This window comes from Varroa destructor, unplaced genomic scaffold (genome assembly GCF_002443255.2).
Source record: "Varroa destructor unplaced genomic scaffold, Vdes_3.0 BEIS01000002.1, whole genome shotgun sequence".
Lineage (NCBI taxonomy): Eukaryota > Metazoa > Arthropoda > Arachnida > Mesostigmata > Varroidae > Varroa > Varroa destructor.
Genome location: NW_019211455.1, coordinates 39,355,251 through 39,376,102, shown reverse-complemented (window position 1 = coordinate 39,376,102; position 20,852 = coordinate 39,355,251). Strand labels below are relative to the sequence as shown.

The following is a 20,852-nucleotide window of genomic DNA, read 5'->3' as shown; positions in this document are numbered from 1 at the left end:
AAAACGGAAGCTCTCGTCAGTGCATTAAACGTCACAAAGGGTCACAATAAAATTTACAAAATGGCCATTTTAAGGCTAGCCAACACCTTCATAAAATAGAAAATAGCGCAGGCTTTTCTGCAAACGCATATCTCGTAATAACTTTGAATGTCAATTACAGAAAACGAAACTTGCGGACGTCGTAGTCGAAATAAAAATGAAAAAAAAAAACTCGACATTATAGGCGTAATACACCGGCCCAATTTCATTATACAAAGCAAGCACATCTTGAGCGAGTTTAAACAACGTTCCGGCGGGAGAAACCACAAGTTTCTGGTTCAACTTTCTCGGAGCACGGTGTCGTAACCTTGTCTACGTGTAGACTGACGAAAGTAAGCAACGAATAATAGACAAAGCTCAATCTGAAATAGCAAAAAGTTTTCGTTTGACTCTCGCACCCCGATGGCACGGGCTAAACAAATACAAAAAGTAGAGAGAAAACCGCACTTTGACTGAACACTCGGCCTGACAGGTGTAATAACCGTGCGTGGCCAAACGATATCTCCGAAATTGTTATCACAAAAATATGCGAACAAAGTAACGGCGACGGTTTAAAGACTGCAACCAAAAAAAGCCCTCGCAGCTCTCAAGAGTTCCCTTTCTATCTCCCTCTTCCTCAAGTGAAGTCAATGCATTTGATCGATTGACATAAGAAAAAAGAAAGTTACGAAACATGGACACGTTGGCTGAGCGATACCAATGTGATATCTACGTTGTCAGTCTGATCGTAGAATTGGATCTTGACCGACGCGGTGAGGCGACTGCCTAAGGCGGGTATATTTGAAAGCGCTTCACTGTGAACTGCGCTGATGCCGACCTGCCGTCACCGGCGCAGTGTTAACATGTGCAGATGCCAGAGAAATTTTCTGAAATAACGGCAACTAAATATCTGAGCAAAAAAGGATCGAATCGTTGACATCAACAGGGTGAGGCGCAGGAAGACGTAGTGCTATAGACGAGCAAAACTCAAGCGGACGAAATTAAGCACAGATTGTTAGACGCAGCGTAAGGAAAAGAAACAGTAAGGAAATTAAACTGAGTGATTAGGCGAAAAGCTTATGAATTAAATTCATACTACAAAAAAACTAGCGGTAATAAAACATAATAGGTAATGTGACTTGGCAAGCCGATACTGAATTCCTGTTGCGAAGGCAACGGGCCTGTTTCAGCGATTGAAACTGGTCACGTAAAGACTGCATTTATATACGAGTGTTTGATTTTCGTATTGCTCGTGTTGAGAACGATTGGCACGAGTTCCAAAATGCTGCAAGAAAAGAATAGACAGTTCACTTATATCGTGTTTTACATAATTCTTTACCACTTACTTGCTATGTTGTGATGTTTGCGTGGTAGTTGTCGAACACAAATATTGACCTGGGTTAAAGGCTTAGCTTAGTCCGCCTAAAGTATACTGTTCTTTCAGCTGATGGAAAGTTCTATTCCAGAAGACTTATCGTTCCTCAGTGACATTGAAACTAAACAGAGCAGTAAAAAAATATTATGAATATTTCATGGTTATGAAATTCTGCTAAACGGCTCGCTGAGGCTCAAAATCCATAGAACTCACTTTATTTGACCAAACTTACTGTATTTCCTCGAGGTATAATAGTTTCCCTGCTGCCAGCCCAATAGGCGGGTAATGGTTCGGGGTCATCGAGAGACCAGACAGACTTATCGGAAAGTATTACTAGAGAGCTGATGTGTTCCAGAGAATTACAATTAAGCTCATAGAAAAATAGTAGTTAACTCGTTGCCGGGACAGCGTAATTCGTGGAGAAAACTTGTTTTAGTCCCCTTCACCCCCCCCCCCGGCCCCCTCTCCCTCGGAACACCTTCTGTTCTATTAGACCCTGTGTAAATATAATAGTTAGAATGTTTTAACATTTCCTTGGATGGCTATTGAAACAGCCTTTACGCCATCCAGTATCCGACAACAACAAGAACAATAAATAAAGTGTCGATATGCTTATCCAAGTCACTGACCACGTTTCTACGTTCGATTAATATACTTTCCGATTTGATATTAATCCAGTTAATATTATAATATTCGTTCATGGATACCGAAGCTAACAATGATAAAACGCTTAATTTATATCTTCACGTTGTTAGAGCAGACGCATCATTTCCTATGATCTGTTCGGGTAATAAAAACAAAAAATAAACTATTCCTAAATCCCGGCCCCATTTTCTATTGTGATAATAAAAGCGTTTTATATTCCTGGCTGAAGTTCGTGCACGAAACAAGTCGGGCCAAAAGATTTGAAGGCCATCATATTTTATGCGACATTTAAAAGGCGAAACAGAAACACGCTGTTCGAATGATATTCTAACAAGTTGATGAAGCAAACCTACCCAAAATTCTATGGCATCGTAAAACATTAGATTGATTTGAGTGAGAAGACAGTGAAGAAGTGTTTAGGGAGACACGTGTATTGTCAAAGGAAACAAGACGCTGAATTAGTCGAATGCCCAATGGCCTCGTCTGGAGACTAGGATCTTTCAGCGCAATTCATTTTTGGCTCGTAAGAAGCAGATATTGTTAAGAAACGGTAAAATCGTTTATGCATACTGTTTGGCAATTTGGCGATCGAACATAGCAAAAATCAGACGTATTTGATACACAACAAAAAATATGTTCAACCATTCAAAATATGTAGAACAACAATCATTGTCAGTTATGATTTTCTGCCGCCAAAAACAGCCCAACGTTGCCAGTTCTCCCGAAGACGACATTTTGCCTGTCTTAGATAAACGAAAAATAACTGAAAAGCAAATGGTTACAAGGGACGTTTACGTAACTAAATATATTCGGCGACTTTTAAGGATTGTGAGATGTAGAATCTCGGATTAGTTCAAACACACGGGGTAGATTTTCAATCAAAATATAATGTGCAGCTTGTGTTAGCTTTATACTTTGCGCCCACCCACATTTCTCGCTGCTGCAGTACTGCTGGCCTTACGGGGACTTTCGCGTGACCTGACATTTACTTGACCTATTCGTCAGTAAGCAATTCTTCTAACGCTCTTCACAAAGTTCGTGAATTATTTCATCCTCTCAACACTCATTAGTGCAATACTGGAAATGTCTATGCTTCACGAATAACTTTCATTTATCATATATTTATCATAAATTTTCACTCGTGTCTGCTAAAACGTTCTGGATACGTTGTAGCGTTGGTCAGACCCGGGCCGAGACAGAGCTTGTTTCGTGCTGAGAGCCATTTGTCTGTCTCGAAACGATCGGTATTGCTAAGTACCGCAATGCTATTGCGTTTTAGCCTGCAGTGCTCCGTAGCCATCTTTGACGAGGTAGGCATTGTACGAGCAGAAGAAGTGAGTGTGATGTTCAATATTATTGGTCCTTTAGGGTAGAATTACCATAAGGAGGCGATAGCCATAGGATATAGGAGTCGTTTTCAGCTAGTAAGTAGTGATGAGTTCAACTTTAGGAAAGGTAAGGTACGGCGTAGAACGCGATAGTCCTCTCGATAGTTTACAACAGAAAAATCTGTTGGTGCGTAATCGGGAAGAATGAGGAAAAATTGAATGGATCAAACGCTTCGACTTCCTATTAACCCAACTGGAGAGTACAGGGCTGCCGCCGGGCGCTACATTTATTCCTGTCAAGTTACCGTGACCAATCAAAGTTCTACTATAGTTTTTGTTTTTTTTATTTGTCACCAACAAAGCAGTCTGTCCTACCTATAGAAGGATAAGCAATAGCAAAGAAAGCAAAAGCTCGTTACGAGTCGCGCTTTTCTATATGACTCGTACTCGTGAAAAACGAGACGGGGCACGGTAAGCGTACGAGAATTTTAAAGCGATCCTATGTAGGTTTATCCGCATACTACATCGAATTAAGCAGATACGCGTTAATTGGGAATTGTAGCCTTTTTCGAATGCTCATGTTAAATGAATGAAAACATAAAGAAAGAAAGAAAGGTGGCCGTCTTTTCGAGTCCCTAACGAGACTGTTGAAAATAACACATGCACTGTGTGACAGATGTTGAATCCAGTTTGCCAATATTTACCAAAGCAAAATGTGTATTTGCTCACTGCATTTTATAATACGGTGAGAAATTTGCCCCTTCATACCTAGCTTACGGTGTCGTGACCCACTTGACAGTGTATGTACGAGCTAACCGAATTTAATTGTTACAAAAGTAGTAATCAAGATCTACAATGTTCAATATTCGTTAATGTCGATTGAATAACCTTTTAAGGTTACCTTACATTGTTTAGAGGTACGTAGGTTCATATGCAAAAAGCCTTTCACAAGGTTTCGATAATAATAACCTCTATTCAAATAAACTTGGTTGAGTTGTACGCTACTTTATTCAAAGAATTATCGTTATCTGAAGGATTACCCGCTATTTCTAGCTTTTGTACCTGTGCCGTTGGTCATGGTCAATGCTGGGATAATTTATGCGAAACGTTTTTCGGCGATACAATTAATATAATTAGCCTTAGTTTATCGTTTTTTCAAGGAAAACGTCAAGGAAGTTTTTCAAGGAAAGTCGTCAGCAATGCCTATCACATGTTGGAGGCCAACTTTTAATGAAACATGAGCGTATATAACGCGATAATGAATACCCTATACCATATCGTTAACTTACATCTGCAACTTCGATAATTGAAATTTATTTGCAATAAATGACACAGGCTAAGGACCATCAGCTTGGCATTGGTTTTACTAAGATTTCGTACGTGACCTTAACGTTTTACTAGCCTTACTACCACTGCATTAAATGCTATGTTATGATCTATGAAACTGTATGTACTTGTATAGCATGTCATTATAAACACCGTCTACTATGCTAGACCTATTTGCACTACGACTATAGTATCGTACAATGCAAACAATGCAGCCCGTGCAGTTCCGCCTAATGATTTTCTTCTCTAGTCTTGTTTTTCTACATGAAAAGATATCTTTGCTGTTTTTCTTCCCTGTCCTGAGAAAAATAAGGCTTTCCGTAAGGCTTCCTCATTATGGATGCCTTCGGGCGTTTTATCTTTCTCATCAAATGCTGCTCAAAGACCAGATGCGGCAAGCGTCACGGATCTTGATGTCGTATAATAGTGCTAACCTTCCTCAGCCTGCTCCTTACCTTGCTACGGGCTGTCAACAATCACGAGCATATATTGTTGTAGCAGTAGTGCTAACAATAGTAGCAATAACAGACTTGCCAACTAATATTTTCTCACCCGCGAGGCTGGCCTTGTCACCACCATCGTCACCCCTCGAAGTAGCTACGTTGGTCTAGAGAAGCCAAAAAACGTCTCATAACTGGTTAGATATCGATCTGGCCTGGCAGCTAAACTGGTCCCCTTTCACCATGCTTTATGTGCTCCCTTTACTTGTGCATTACGTAAAAGAGACAGGGAAACATAAAGCACCGCTGTATTGTATCAACCGCCCCATATTTCCCCGTCTATCCACACAACTTGGTCTAAACTGTCACCGCTACAGCTGATGCACGGAGAAGTACCACACAGTGCAGTATGTTTACTAATCATTCGTCCCTCGCCATTTATGCTATACAGGTATGTGATACATTAATAATATGCGTAACCCTATTTGATACAAAACGATAGCTGGAGCGCTGATGTCTGGCCTTAATTCCGCATCGTTTCTTATCTTGAGGATACTTCTCCGAAGGATAAGGTCGACCGGTGCGTTCCCCTTATTGGTGTTATATAAGTATACGTAGTTTGACGTTTACGTACATGTTCATCTATATACGGAGCTTACGGACACTATATATATCGGTACTTAGCTATCTTACAGTTCGATCGCATCGAACATTTTGGATTACCGAAAAGGAAGTAGAGTATCTATCGAAAAGTTACCTGTTCTTTCTTGCTATTCAACGTTAGCAAGAACAGAGTTAGCGGAACGCTACTATGCATAAAAGATAATATGCATATACTGAAAGTTGCATGTAAGGAAATATTCAAGCCAATCTTGAATTCAAACCCAAAAAGCCAAGAGCATTATTCAAACTAAACGAAGACAACTTACTAGAAATAGACTCTATTTCGGGTTTTTCAAGTCCCAGTGGTTCTAATTTCATCGATAAAAATTTGACAGATATAAATGGCACCCAAGATGGCAGATCAAATAGGTTGACTATAAGAAATGTTAACATAAGAATACTGGAAAGCAGTGCAAATGTTAATGAATATCACAATACAAAGGGGCATAAGGATTCGAACTGAGTCATCCAGGAATCACGATGCTAGAGAGCTATATGCGGTTTGGTCCCACTTCCTACAAATGAGACTTAATTGGGAATCCGGAAATAATTGTAACAAACCCAATATTGTACATCAGTTAACCTATTCTTAGAGGCATAGAAGCAAAGATCAAGAGCCCATATCCTGTCTAAAGAAATAACCGACTTTACAAACACAAAAAGGTTTAATGATGGTTGCAATTAGATTGAGTTTTATGAGTTCTGTCGAGGAAGACGGAGCAATTAGTATTCCAATCACTACAATCTAAAAACGTTACATGATCTTCGACGTAAGATACAAACATCAAAATCTATTTAGATCTACCTGGAATCTCTTCTAACAACCAGCCCAATGACTCCCATCCACAAAAGCAGAGATTTGACTCTTTGCGACCTTCGACCGATAGCAATGCTTTTCGTCTGGAGTAAACTGCTGGAGAAAGCCCTAAATTATTAGCTTCTAGAGAGAAACAAAAAAGTTGTTAGGATAAACTAATATGGATCAGGATGCTTACAGATGATCTTTTCGGCCAGGCAACAGAAAACCAACGAAAAGCAGATGTAGCTTTTTTTGGAACTGAGGAAAGCATTTCACAGTATTGACAAAATAAAACTAACTAGTCTACAAACAACCTTCCGTCGGTCCAAGTGACCCAGGCATAAAGATAATCGACTCAGCTAATAGATAGTCGGTGATCAGAAGGCGACCCAACGAAACTAGCTCTTATCAAAGCAATGAATATAGTTAAGTTACGGCACTTACTTAAATATGTAAGTATATGACCATCACGGATTCTCTACTGTGTGTTGAAATTATGCAATGCTGCATTTTACTACACCTTATTGCAGGTGCCTAAACAATATTAACGAGAACTAAATATTTCTTTCCAATTTCTGCCTCAGAAGAGGCAAAAGTAAGATACCGAAGGTTCAGCTTAAATGGGAAACCAGGTTAGTTTAGGTTTCAAATACAATAAATTCGCCCATTTTCCCAAATACTGAATTGCCAAAGCGAGGCCATTTTGAAACCCACAGATATTATTGGTGATAATAAAAGTATTCATTGTAATTCACGTAATCCACTTCCTCAACAAAAAAAATGAGTGTTGTTGATCGTACATAGAAGGGAGAGGTCAATACTTATAGGCACTAGGACATACTGTATTGAGGGCATACATGTTAAAAATATATAGAGCGCTTTGAAGACTGGTTGTATCATCTCATTGTACACATAAAGAAGGCATCAACTCGCGTGAGAAATTTATTTCTCATCTATATAGTGTTACGTCCCATATGGCGTTGTCCATTTTGGGGTCTGTCGCAACTCACATACACAGTCTCTCATTAGTATCCAAAAAAAACTATATAGAAAATATATTTAGGATGCGATAGCTCACTGACGCAACTTTTGGACTTGTAAAAAAAATCTTCATTTTCATAATTTTTACATATGTAAAATGGTTATTTATGTCTAATAGATAAAAACTAAATGGGCAAAGAACAATATAACTGAAAAGTTTAGGCATCATCTAATTTTAATAGGCGTTTATCGATGCCTACTAAATGTCAAAACGATTTTACCCGAATAATACTAAAACGTAGCCTTAAGCAACAATTAGTAGAATATATAAGTGCGTAATATAAAAAACATAGTTATTAAATTATTAAGTAAAGGATAGATAGCTAAAGATATTTGATTGATTTCGACCGAATCATGTGAATTTTTCAAGATTCTTCAGCAATCGAACTTCATACTTGAGTTGCTAATAAAAAAAAATTAATAATATATAGTGTACTTATGTGTAAGTTTGCTTCTCCGACTATTGTTTATGATATTTTTGATACACTACCGCTAACCAGGGCTGGGGGTGGCTTTTTTGCCCTTAAAGTCTTTCGTTGAATAGAATTGATTTGTATTCTTTAACATTATTACATTTATATTTTTTAGACGTTTGTATAGTTTTTTTTTTTTAATTTAGGGACACTGTATACCTACAATAAACCGGCCGGGGAAATCTATATAAATAAAAATTTTAAACATTTAGCTTGTTTGTTTTGACGTATTTACCTAAAGGCGTTGTGGCAAGTGACGGCAAAGTCTTCACGCGATGGAATGGGAAGATCTGTAATACAATCGATTTGTTACATATATGTTTATAACATATGAACTAGCTCAGGCGATTTCAATTGTACAACTGTATCTGCTGACAATTTAACTTAGATTTATTCAATTTCTAACTATCCGATTATCATAATAACAAAATCATTTAGTGGTTACTTTATTGCATAATAAACATTAAATAAAGTGCATAATAAACATTAAAGAAGTAAAATTAAATGAATATATCAGAGGTAACAGAAGTGTTACAAGGTTTCTTCATGAACTATTTTTTTTAAGTAATTTTTTCATTAATTCGTATTCATTATCATAACCCTTCAGGACGCTATAGTAATATGAATCTTTGAGGACTTAGAGTAGTCGTTAATGTAATGTAGTAATAATGATCTGAATAGATGTGGTACCTTATAAAATGCTTGTAGGAAGACTGAAATTCTGGCGAAGATAAGATGAGCCAGAGGATCTAACGGGTGCAATGTTCTTACTTTCCGTTTAGGTATAATTGTATTGACTTGTACTTTATGCCCTCACCTACATTCTAGGGTGTGTATACGTTTTCCCAAAGGCATATGACAGGTCCATATTAAGGGTTTTTATATTGCATATTTCCATAGCGACCGTTGTCTAATTCAGCCATTAATTGAGTCCTAGAAAACAGAACTGGTAATATTTATCTTTAGCCCAACGTCGTGAAAATAATATAGATATATAATAATTGACAAGAAGACATGCGTTGTTTCCATATGACCCAGAATGTTGCCAAGCTGCGTGACAAGGCCCATTGTGGTGTAACAGCAAAGAAGAACACAGTACCGTTATGGACGTGCTGCCTGGCTTCCTCATGGTTCTCACATGAAACGTTCAATGAACTTGATTTGACTTCATTGTGTCACACTATGGAGTACATAGCATAAAACCAACGTATCAATACCCTATGCCAGCGTGGCTGACAGATGTTAAGCCTCACATACGCATTATGCAGGTTCTACATGCGAAAGGCGGCTGTCAGCATAAGTAGACAATATATTGGGAAATGTTGGCTCAGTGATGCCATAAAAGCTGCGAGCGATTAAGTACGCTAGCTAGTGTGTTGATCCAGGCACAGATTGTTGATACCTTCTCAGCATTTTACGCTTTATGCACCGCAAAGGTGTTCCAGGCTTAGCCACCGGAAAGCGGCCAACGACCTTCTATCGCGTACAGCATGTACGCGCATATGTCAATTTTCTTGCTTCCTTATGATGTTTTCGTTAGTGGTATCCACCGATGCGTCTGTTCGCTAACGTGCCTTCCTCTCTACTTTGCCAGTAACTGTGATTTGTTCTTTTCGATTCTCCTGTGGCTGCAGCTAATACTGCTCTGGTTTGTTTTTTAAACATGCGCACGACCCGACCTGACGCAACCTGGTGGTAAGGCCCTAAACAAAGGGATACATTTTGGGGGTTTCTCCAAAAGTTTAGCCCCTTTGAGCAAGCCTAGCTAACATGATGAAACACAAGAACAGCATGGTCTTGAGCGGCTGGAAACCAATATATTGAAACGAGATAGAGGAGACAAAATGATTTCGTTCATAAGACATCCTGTCGTTATGTTTGTCATATATGCTATTGAAGTGTGTGATCATGAAGAATCATCGTAATCGATGAGGGTGGTACCGCATATAATTGTTTATTTGTATTCACTGTGTTTATACAGGTTTTCCAAAAGAAAACATGACCACAGTGCATTACTGTGTATCTGGCATATAAAATTCAGGGTGGCATAGCATTCTGCACCACCGCAAATGTTCATTTTCTTCTTTTACGTATATGAATAGTAATATATACGAATTTATATGAATTTAAATGCAATATAAATGACTTCGAAAGGTAGACTAAAATCAAGCAGGCACCCTCACCTATTGCGTATAACATACGCTTCGCATCAGATCTTTTGTAATATATTTATTACATAATAATTAATATATGCTGTTGTTTGGTACTTCTGTATTTTTTCACCTAGCTGCCATTAGGCCTTTTATCGGGAACGTCGATCGACCGGAAGCTGTTAAAAGGAAGCATCGTTGTATGTCCTAGAGTATTCTACTGGCATGATTTGATCGACGATTTTATCGCGGCATTTTATATAGACACACAACTCCAATATATTTTTCTAAGCTATAATAAGGAAAAGTTCTAAGCTAGAATAAGGAAAGTTATCTAGTGTACACTGCTAGCTGGTACTAAAGCCCATTTTCTTCCATGTAAAGCTGACTTTTTATTGTTTCGCGGCTACAATTAGCGTGTATAGAACAGTCTTCAACTATTCCACTGACGATTTACTATGAGAGCAAGCTATTTATTTACGCGGTATTAGGGAAGTACAAAAGAAAAACCAAGAATTATCAGTTGGAGGTACGAAACATCTCGTGGGGTAGAAAGTAACAGCAGTACACTATTACATATACAGTATGTGTCAGACTAAAGCGGTAAAGAAGCGCAAAAATACAATTTTCACTAATTTATAATTATTATTATTATCTAAAATGTATTGCAGGCCACATACTAAGAATAATTTTGTTACGGTTATTTTGCTTGACCTACCTGACTCTCGTTTCCCCAAGAAATGTCTTAATATTCATGTTGGCTTGCTGCAAAGGTTTCATCAATCTGGTGATTGATGTCATACATTTGTCAGTAATTTCCGGAAAAGCATCCAATAATTCAACTGCTAAATTTAAACAAGAAAAAAACAAGGACAACTTTTCTTAAAAACAACTTTTTTTCAATCGAGCTACAAGTTCAAAGAACTTATAAAGGGAAAAACTAGTGAATAGTTGCCAACAAATATCCTAAAAAGTAGAAAAATATTCAAACGCTTACCCAAATCGGAAACACACAAGAAACTATGAGGATTAACGTCTACCATAAAATGGGATGAATGTAATGAAATAGATTAACGAAAGGATAATAGACTTGGTTATGTCGTTTAGAAATTTTAGGTGAACTTTGATTAGTTAAGTGAAAATAGTTTTGGTCAACTTTCAATATGGTAGAGGCAATGCCCGCTCGTACCGATACTTAATAAAGTAGAGAATTAACAGGTGGCACTTTGAAGTTATCCATACAGTAAAAGTTCATCTAAGAATGATCATCTTTTTGAACGGAATACAGAATAAAGCTGTGCAAAAGCTAAATTACTAGACTTTGTGTATAACGAGCGAGGTATTAGTGACCAATCATACAGTTTATTATGGTATTGCTATTTTTAGAATCTTTTTGAAGGTGCCATATTTCCACCACAAATTAACGTCGATTTTGTATGTCCTTATAGGACATAGTACATCTTGCCGATTGATACATACAGCCGGTGCTAATGCTTCGTAGGCTAAAAATCTGGGTTCATCGAGATACTGCAGTTGCAGACAACGTCCATCGGTTTCATTCGGTAGCTCTGTAAAAGGTGAGATAAATTCGAACAAACCGCCTAATCTTAAGAGCAACTTTGTTTTTCTTGCAGAGTTTAAATATTCTGAGTTTACATTAAACGGCGTACATTTGTACTATATACCTGCAATAATGCAAATGAGAGAGTAAAACTTGCAAATGGATTTGCTACTGGTGCGACGGGTTCAAGAACTTCATGTTATTGGTTACGGCTTATTTGATAATTTTCTGTTAGATTATATGCTTCGTAGTAGGAACCAAAGTAGGAGGTTTGCGCCAGGGCACGATCCGCGATCGCATTTTTTTCTCTATAAACAACAGTACTAAATATTATTTAAAACAAAAGAAAAAAACACGTACGGCTTCTTAGTGGGCCCTCCTATCCCTGTAGTGGCTCGCTTTTAGCTATGCTAGACATTCGTTTGTCGAATCATCTGATACGATTATCTGGTACTTGTCAAATACAGTTTCAAGCACCGTCACAGCACACTGAATCCCGACAAAACGTGCATTGTTCAGGCTTATGGACACCTTTTTCTATTACCGTAATGTGTTTATATTATCGAAAATGCATGCATGGATGGATGGATGGATTTTCCCCTTATCATGCGCGTACGTCCCGTATGTTATAATTCTTGACAGATCCTTCAAAATACTGTGAAGTATTATACGAACGAACACAAAAGTGGCCGCGACAGCCATCAATGCATTACAAAATTTTCCTTTCAAGCCATTATCTTCCGGTCAGATTCTTCACGACAAAAGTATTGCATCTTCTTTCTTCTTAAATAGCCTGTTTTCCTTTTTACTACTATACTAGTAACTATGGATTTGATGTAGTGGAAATTGCGATAGCAGCGTTGCTGTCAGCGAAGTCGTGCAGCTCTATTTTTGTATTCTAGTCACCGTTTCCACTTTTCATAATTGGCACTGCTGCGCCGATGCCGACCTCGATGGAAGAGTTGGTAATGAAGTCTAGGCATTCGGCGAAATTGGACAATGGGGTATTCGCATTTTCCAGGCGATGACACCTTCTTAAGCACAAATATTCAAAACGAAACTTACTGGTACTGGCAATGTGAGAAAATTTTGCAAATCGTACGCCAGATTGGATTGATACGGAATGGCCCGGGGGGGGGGGGGTTTGAGGTTTGGTAGCGACCTGAGAACTCACTATTGAGACGTGCAAAAATGCGATATGCACACACCTTTGAAGAATTGTTCGGAACTGTATTGTAATGAGCAGATGAAGGCCTCAGGTCCCGCCCGTAGGAATAACGCTGGAAAATTTTCTATTGGCAGTGTGGTGCCTTGTCCAAAAACAGTCGAAAATCCACAATGAATGTACGATTTTCATTTTCAATACAGCTTTTCTTTTAGGGTAAGACAAAAATGTTCACCTACCTTTTTCCCTGTGACTTGATCGATCGAATTCAAGGTTAAGTATTGTAATAGAATATGGTAAATGAATTGCTCATAACCCATTAAGTTTTCCTTTTAAAATTAAGGTATCATCTTCTATTGACATTTATGAATGTCAGAAATGATACTACAGATCGAATATTCGCATGAGATTTTTAAATATTCGCGCTTATTTTGCCACCATCGCTGCTATTACTTAAAATGCAGGCGGCGTGGAGCTCATTAAGATGTCCCATTTAGGCTCACCGAAAAGTTTAGAAACCGCATTTCCGTAAATGGTGAACTTGTGGTCAATGCAAAACAGGTGCGCCTATCATGACAGATCATCATGCTACAATATTTGTAAATATCACATTTTTTCTGTGTTATTTACTAACACATTATCCAGTTTCTCTTGTTGTCTTTCCATTCATGTTCTGCAACGTTTTGTTGCAGTTCCTGTGGTGATAAACCAATTGGTTTCTTGAGTTTTCTTCAACACTAAACACTTTCTTTAGAAAAATTCTTTTGCAGCGCTTAGCTTTTCTAAGCTGACTGGCTGCTATTAATACGCTCCAGATGGCCTGTATTTCGTATTTTACTGCAAAGGCCCCTTGTAGATCAAATAGGCACAAAATAATTTGTTGTGGCTGTCAAATTGATTTGTGGCCATCTCGCCCTTCCATACGTATTTCTTTATGAGGCGTCCGCAGCTACACGGTGAAGGAAAACACAGAGCCGAAATACATAAAGCTATGGGCATTCTCTATTCCTTCTTCAAAGATACATGTTTTCTTGCTGAGCAGACCTATCTAATGCTCTAAAGGCTGTCGACTATTTTCTTAGTACATAGAGACTGTGGACCACCTCTAGAGTCCTAAGCGTGTCAGCGCTGGGGATAAAATACCAGGTTACATCTGAAGCGATGTTTAACTAGGACAGAAAATGCGCCGTAAAGTTCATTTGCAAACTGCTCTCATCTATTACAGTATCCTTCTGAAGAAGGCAGAGTCGAAAACTCGCTGTTGTGGTCATAATCTACGTCGACTGAAGATTGAAGCGTGACGATCATATAGAATAGATTGGATTTCAACTGAGTCAATGAATAAAATGCTAAATGTGAAGTTTTTCTGTTGCACATCTCGAAGCAACGTCATCTTCACCCGTCGCAAGGCATTTTGCAAAACACACGACGACGATGCGCTTGCTGCAAGTCTTCAACCCCTTTAAATCTTCAGCTACTCTTAACTCAAGGTGCGCACATGATGTAGCATGCATTCGAACATGTTTTTGTATGGCGTTTTTGTGTCACTCAGGGATACTTTTGAATCTCTCCCAAGGAAACACACGAACTGTGAGAGAAACTTGGATTATACTACGCAGTGCCTGCAGAAACCTATCGGTACCGCGCCAATATATTATATAGAGAGAACGTTAAGGAATACGTTAAGGAAATTTTATACCATTTATAATTTACCATGAACAACTTTATAAATTGCCGCACGACGTAGCCGTAAAGTCGACGCTGTGAAGCCAAGAGGTCGAGGTATTTATAATTCAAATATTTGCGGCGTTTCATACGGTTATCAATGTTAGTGTAAAATCTGACATAATCCCATCGCGCCTGTTATTTGTTTGTATTCTACTCGTAGTGTGAGAACGAACATAAACAATACTCGGAGTTTTCTCCTTAGACCTCTTCAATAATTAGTATTATCAGCAAGAAAGAAGAACCAATTGAATATATTCCTTAAGCTAGCTGGTAAGAACACTACCACGAATCAATAATCGAAAACAACCCCTTTGTTACGCAAGACTATGGCAGATGTGGGTATTACGTTTAGATAAAATTCGTTTGTAAGGAAAAAATTTCTTTATTAATGCAACGATTAATAATAATAATAATACGAATGTTTCTATTCTTCAATGTTTTCTATAATAAAGAAGAGAATCCTTTTTATCTTTTATGCTACTTCTTTCAAAAGCTTCACCTTAGGTATTCGCGTGTGAGTAGTGAGTTTATCTCAGTGATAGAGTATTCGCGAGAGATTTAACAGAGAACGCATACATTTTTCCATACCACATTATACATCTGTATCTAAAATCACCCGTACTAATTGTATTTAATCATTAGCTCACGGTCAAAATATTCATACTGTAAAGTTTACAACGACGATGCGATTATGTTACTTGGTCTCGATGAAAAGGCTTAAGGAACGGCCTTTATTCTATCCTTCATTTGTCCTCTAACGTTGCTATATAGTACAGGTAGGCTGCCAGACGGGTTCAGAGCGTTGTCTCCCCACAACCGTTAGTATATTTAATGAGAAGATTTTTGTTTTTATTAGAAACATCATTAGATATGATTTTAGTTCTTGTCTGTATGGCAAGCCAAGATGTCTACTGACTAATGTACCGTAATCCTTTAAGCTTCACCGCCAAACAATTCGAGTCTTAGTGAATTGAGTCAAATTTACTTAAAGGTGATAGACGCCTATCAAATAAAATAGTCGACGTACCTGCGCCTACGCAAAGGATTCAGACCTGAATGAGAACTATTACTCGTCTTCTACCCCTTCCACTAAATGTAACGCGAAAGTGACTCTAGTTCCTTTGACTGACAGTTAGCCATCCAAGCCACCGCACCGAGCGTGAGCCCATCCCAGTTGTAACTGGGTTCCCAAATTGCTGTAGATTCGTATAGTAACATAAATATTTGCAATCGATCTAAATTTTCGTTTGGAAAAATCACACTGTTTGATATATTTGATAGCCACCGTTCTCTATATGAGAGTGACCTGGCACATAAACGTGCGGTAGCAAACGTCATCATACAACGGCACGCGGGACGTGCCTAAATACGGTATAAATGCCTGTATGGCTACCTGTATGGCTTAGGGTCACTAAGACCGCATGGAATGTTTTCTCACATAGATCTAAATGCAACCCACTCAAAAAGATCACTTGCAGATAATCTATGTCCCTCCTTTCCTCAAACTCCACTGGGTTTGAGGAACGGAGGGACCATCTTGCAACTATCCTAGAAACTAAAGGCTTCTATCTTCATAGTGATTTACATAGCAACTTTAATAATAATGATAACTACCGAACAGCTGAAAAATTTATCGGGACGTTACCGTTCATCCATGCTGGAATATCCTCTCACGAGTTGTGTTGCAAAAAGATGCAACAAAATTTCAGTGTACACAAAAACCAATAGTGTACTAACTATCAGGTTTTGGTTGTAGAAATTAACCTGATGCAGCTTTATAATGCCCCAGTAGCAAGCGCACAATTAATAGGAAATTTAGGAGTGATATTATATGATGTAATCTACAACAAAAACATAAAAACAGCATTCCGCTTGAATCAGGGACCTTCTGGACAAATGGAGAAAAAGGTTTTAGAATCGATTTGAAAGAAATTAATTCAAACAAGTCCTCATAAATACACCCTTTATCTGTTAAGAAAAAATTGGAAGGAACTTTTATCACAGTTTTGAATGCTTACACTCATTTTAAGAAGCTTTTGTCCTCTAACGCAACGTATGCTAGGCGCGGATAGAAGTGCATGGTCTGTTATTCTAGAAAAAACTCTAGGTTGTTTACGTTCTCATTTACTTCAAACCTACGTTTGTTTAACCTAATGTTTTGCTAGCATTACTGCTAGGTGTTCTCTCAGTTTTCTAGATGCAGCAGAAATGGCAGTAGAAATATAAAGACCAAAGCCGCGTACATATACACGTGTTGCCTTAGATATCGTATGATTACGTCTACACATACTCGTAACCTTGCGTGACTAACTGTCCTCTAAAATGCTATAGGCAATAAATATAGAATAGGCACATAGTACACTTGCTTTCTCTTCGTCTGTATTGCTAGAAGTGTTACACTTTTACTGAAAGCGCCTTTTTCGCTTCAAACGGAGACATTTATTCCCGAAGGCCGTACAAATGTATCTTAAACTTTGCGGCTCCGGAGTGGCTCAGATCTTTCACTATGGGATTGCAGAAAAAAGTTTCAACAGCCCCTGTAAAATTGTAGTCGGGCCTTGTAAACTAGCGACCCATATAGACACTTGCCAAATCTGCTAATGAAGGTCGGCCAAAATTAGTTAAAACATTGAAAAAAATACCATAAAAATCTTTCCAAAAAGCCTTTCCTCTAAACCATCAGTGAGCATTTACCGATGGATTTATGCGAAGCCTGCCAATGGTATGATTAGTCCTGACCTGGCGATTTACTTAGTAGTGTTCAATTTGAGAAATTTCGAATTAGAGGCTGTATCATACATATGTATTTGTTATAATGTTAGTATATGTGAAGTTATATCGATTAGCTAGTAATCTACTATAACTTGTATGTTGATTGAATTTCTAACTAAACCGGGTGCGTTACAAGCTTGTATCTTGCGTTTAACTTTTCCATCAGACGGGATTTCCAGTCCATTTTGCGTCGACTATCTGCAATATAATATCGACATAAATGTTTGTGAGGCAAGCGTTTTACTAAGGGTGAGTTCAGCTGTAATCCGAATGAATGATTTGCTCCGTAGAGAATAGGAAATTCCTTGACAATCAAACAACTTAAAAGCAGGATTTCAAACTTAACAGGAATCGGTCAGAGAATGTTTTAACCAAAATTTTTTTACGCTGGACGTCCACCCAGTATGATTTAGTAAAATAAATGTCTGACTTTCGTAGGGTTGACCTCTTCTGGTCAGCGTCCATTCCAAGCAGAAATCGAAGTACGTGGTCATGCTGTTTTTCTGCGTGAGGCATTTTGTGAAAGACGCCGTTCTTTATTATTGTAATGGTAGAAGTTCTGCGGAACGAATACTGAGTATATGAAAAAAGGATAAGAATGCGACGGAGGCAAGGACCTTTTAAATTTCAGTGTCCGGCGCCCAGACTCTCTTCTGCGAAGAATCTTCTGCGATAGTAAACACCGCAAAGCGTTTGCCAGACTGTTTCGGCCGACAAGCGTAGAATAACACGGTGGAAGCTTGTAGAACGATCCAGCTTGCAGTGGAGAACAATAAAGTGGCGAGGCATCTTCGTTGATGTTTCTGTTATACATGAGGAATAGGACAATACACTGAAAACCGTTTTTTGCAAAAAGGCAATGGAAGGCCTAAGAAGCTTAAGGAAGTAGTTAACATTGGTACATTTGGAAGGCTTGACCGAAAGGGTCGGCCTCGAATCTAAGGATTAAAACGAACTCAATGACTCAGTTGCTTAGACATTCAGGACAATGTCTGCGCGGGGTCGCAGCTGCTGCACTCGTATGCCGACATATTAACAAGCGATTAATCCTTGTCTCCCTACGAACGACGCTATCCGCGACAGCATTTGAATTTGGAACTATTCCAAAAGCAGAACTAATGGAAGAGATTGAACAAACAGGTAGTCTAGCTGTACTTTGAATAGATGAAACATTTGAAGCAGCCCGTCCCGCACGAAGTGCTTATTTAAATAGAGATAAGCGTTTACTAGAACGTTCACGTTGTTGAGCCGTTTTCCAGAATTGAAATTAGTGGCTACGCGGCTAGGACACTTGAAATACCTGGAAAAGAAAGCAAAAAAGTTATCACTTCGTTTAGCAACTGCTTTAAATAAACATCGAACAAAAACTCAATTGTTAATAGTACAACAACATTGATCATTGCCGTTTAGGGAAAAAATCGTCCTGTGTGAAGCGATGATCCGCTTTTTACTGCAATTGGCCAAATAGAATAGCGCTAATAAGTGTGCAAGGAGGATTTTCTATATTATTGTGTTATGATTAGAGTTTTTACTTTTCAAAAAACACGTACCGTTCAACTGGATGAATGTGAACGTCTTACATAGACTTGTTAACGTAACCTTGCGCAACAAACAGCAACGAAAATTAGCTGGGACACGAATCAAAAAAGATATTGGAATTGATCATGACACCGCAAATACTGATTTGCTTCTAAGGCAGGAATACATCCTTACGAATGTTGCTAAGAGCGCGCAATATTTTTACGTTTCTTAGATTAGACATGTAGGGATCTGTTCATCGGGTGATCTAGGCACGAAGTGGCTAACGGCCTTTATACTTCATGAGCTGATTCACTAGGTGCCTTTAGATAAGGGATTTTGCCTACCTGACCACCAGATGCCTTTATCTCTCATATATAATAATCCTTTTTCACATGGTAATAGCACGAAGTCAGATCTATTAAAAAGCGTAGAAACAAATACGCTATATATACGGATATGAATCTTTATGCAACGAGTAGAATTGTCTGGAAAACTTTCTTTAATATGGTACTATAGCGATCGAAACATTTTTGCCTACAGCATTGCTAACATCATACACTGCCGATCCTAAAACAGACTAAAAGAGTGTGGTCCTCTTTCAGAGCGGCCCATTATAAAACTTGGTTCGACATTTCAATTGAAGAGACGATACAACCAAAACTTGCATCCATGAACCTCAATCATACCCGAGACGAACGAAGGATAACTCTCGCCAACGTTTTTAAAGGAATTGGTAAAGATCAGATGTCTGTCTTCGGCACCGTCAGCCGGGCATCTATGTCTGGGATGTGCGTTAGAAAAAAACGCCAGCTGAGGGGCACTAAAGTTAGTTGCAACTCTATTACGCGCAGTGGAACCTTAACAAACAATATTGTGGAAAGGTCCGACTTCGATCCTAAACCAGTATGACCGAACTCTTCTTTTACTTCAACAACAGACTCTACATTTTACAACCTACATCTCTGCATTGAATTCACCCGGGTGATATTTGTGTTGTCCTGACTGCACCCTCTTGACGAGCTCAATCCAACACTGAGAGTCTGCAAACAAACAGTCAACACATACGTTTCTATCAACGGAACGTTTTTATAGTGTTATTACATATACTTACAGCAACGATTTTGACGATTGTGTTGAACTTCGAAGACATTCTTACATTTTGAAGTTTAGACAGAATGTTCGTTTTATTAGGTCTATTATTTTTAATTCACATGTCTTTCCCCAAATTGACCTCGTGTTGATTAGTAGATGTATAACTAGCAACCTACATGACATTATACAATATTCCCATGCTAATTTTTTCACAGTGGGAAGCATGTGATCGAAGGACGAGTTCGATGTAGCTACGGACGGATTAGAACGGGTTCAGGGCGTAAATCTACGTCGATGTTGAAGTTGTACGATACATTAAATACCGTACTATCCGAACCCGGTCTATCAGTCAGTTTATTTACTACTAACGATATAGTAATGATTGTCAGCTCTTTGATTCTCCGTCAATTAGACATCATCCCCAATAGGAAGTGGGGACAGGGAGCTCGAATATTAGATTTCGCGTCGCTCGGCCATATAATAATACGCAAGGTTCCGTAAACTTCATTCCATAGTATGTACAGCTATGTACCGAGCATAAATATCATAGAGAAATCAGTGTTGAGGTCTTATCCTTCGTTGTACATTATACCATAAATGTCAACTGAGCGAACAGCATTCTCTGAGCCTTTACGGACGATACCTTACGGCACTGATCGAAAAGCCTTCTCATGCCGCACTATCAATCAGGATTTAATACGCCAGTGCATGGTTGTCTGCTATATTGAGTAGTAAAAGGAGCCCGTTGTCAGCTC

The 20,852-nt window shown here is 38.5% G+C and overlaps 1 protein-coding gene across 7 annotated transcripts in view; it reads left to right on the top strand.

Moving 5' to 3' along the window:
- The window catches only part of LOC111245295 (serine/threonine-protein kinase D1-like), a 59,537-nt gene that overhangs the window by 502 nt on the left and 38,183 nt on the right, over positions 1 to 20,852 (top strand). Inside the window, exons 1-2 of one of the 7 annotated variants that reach the window (XM_086979521.1) lie at positions 637 to 1,060; positions 11,707 to 11,835. The exons of 2 other annotated variants lie outside the window; for them this stretch is intronic. Coding sequence is in view for 1 of the 5 variants with exons in the window: in XM_022793468.2 (XP_022649203.1) it covers positions 5,542 to 5,583 (42 nt within the window). In the remaining 4 variants the exon portion in view is untranslated. Of the gene's footprint in view, positions 1 to 636; positions 5,584 to 11,706; positions 11,836 to 20,852 lie in introns of those variants that run through there. 4 more of the 7 variants (XM_086979520.1, XM_086979523.1, XM_022793469.2 and 1 more) reach the window with 4 other exon arrangements.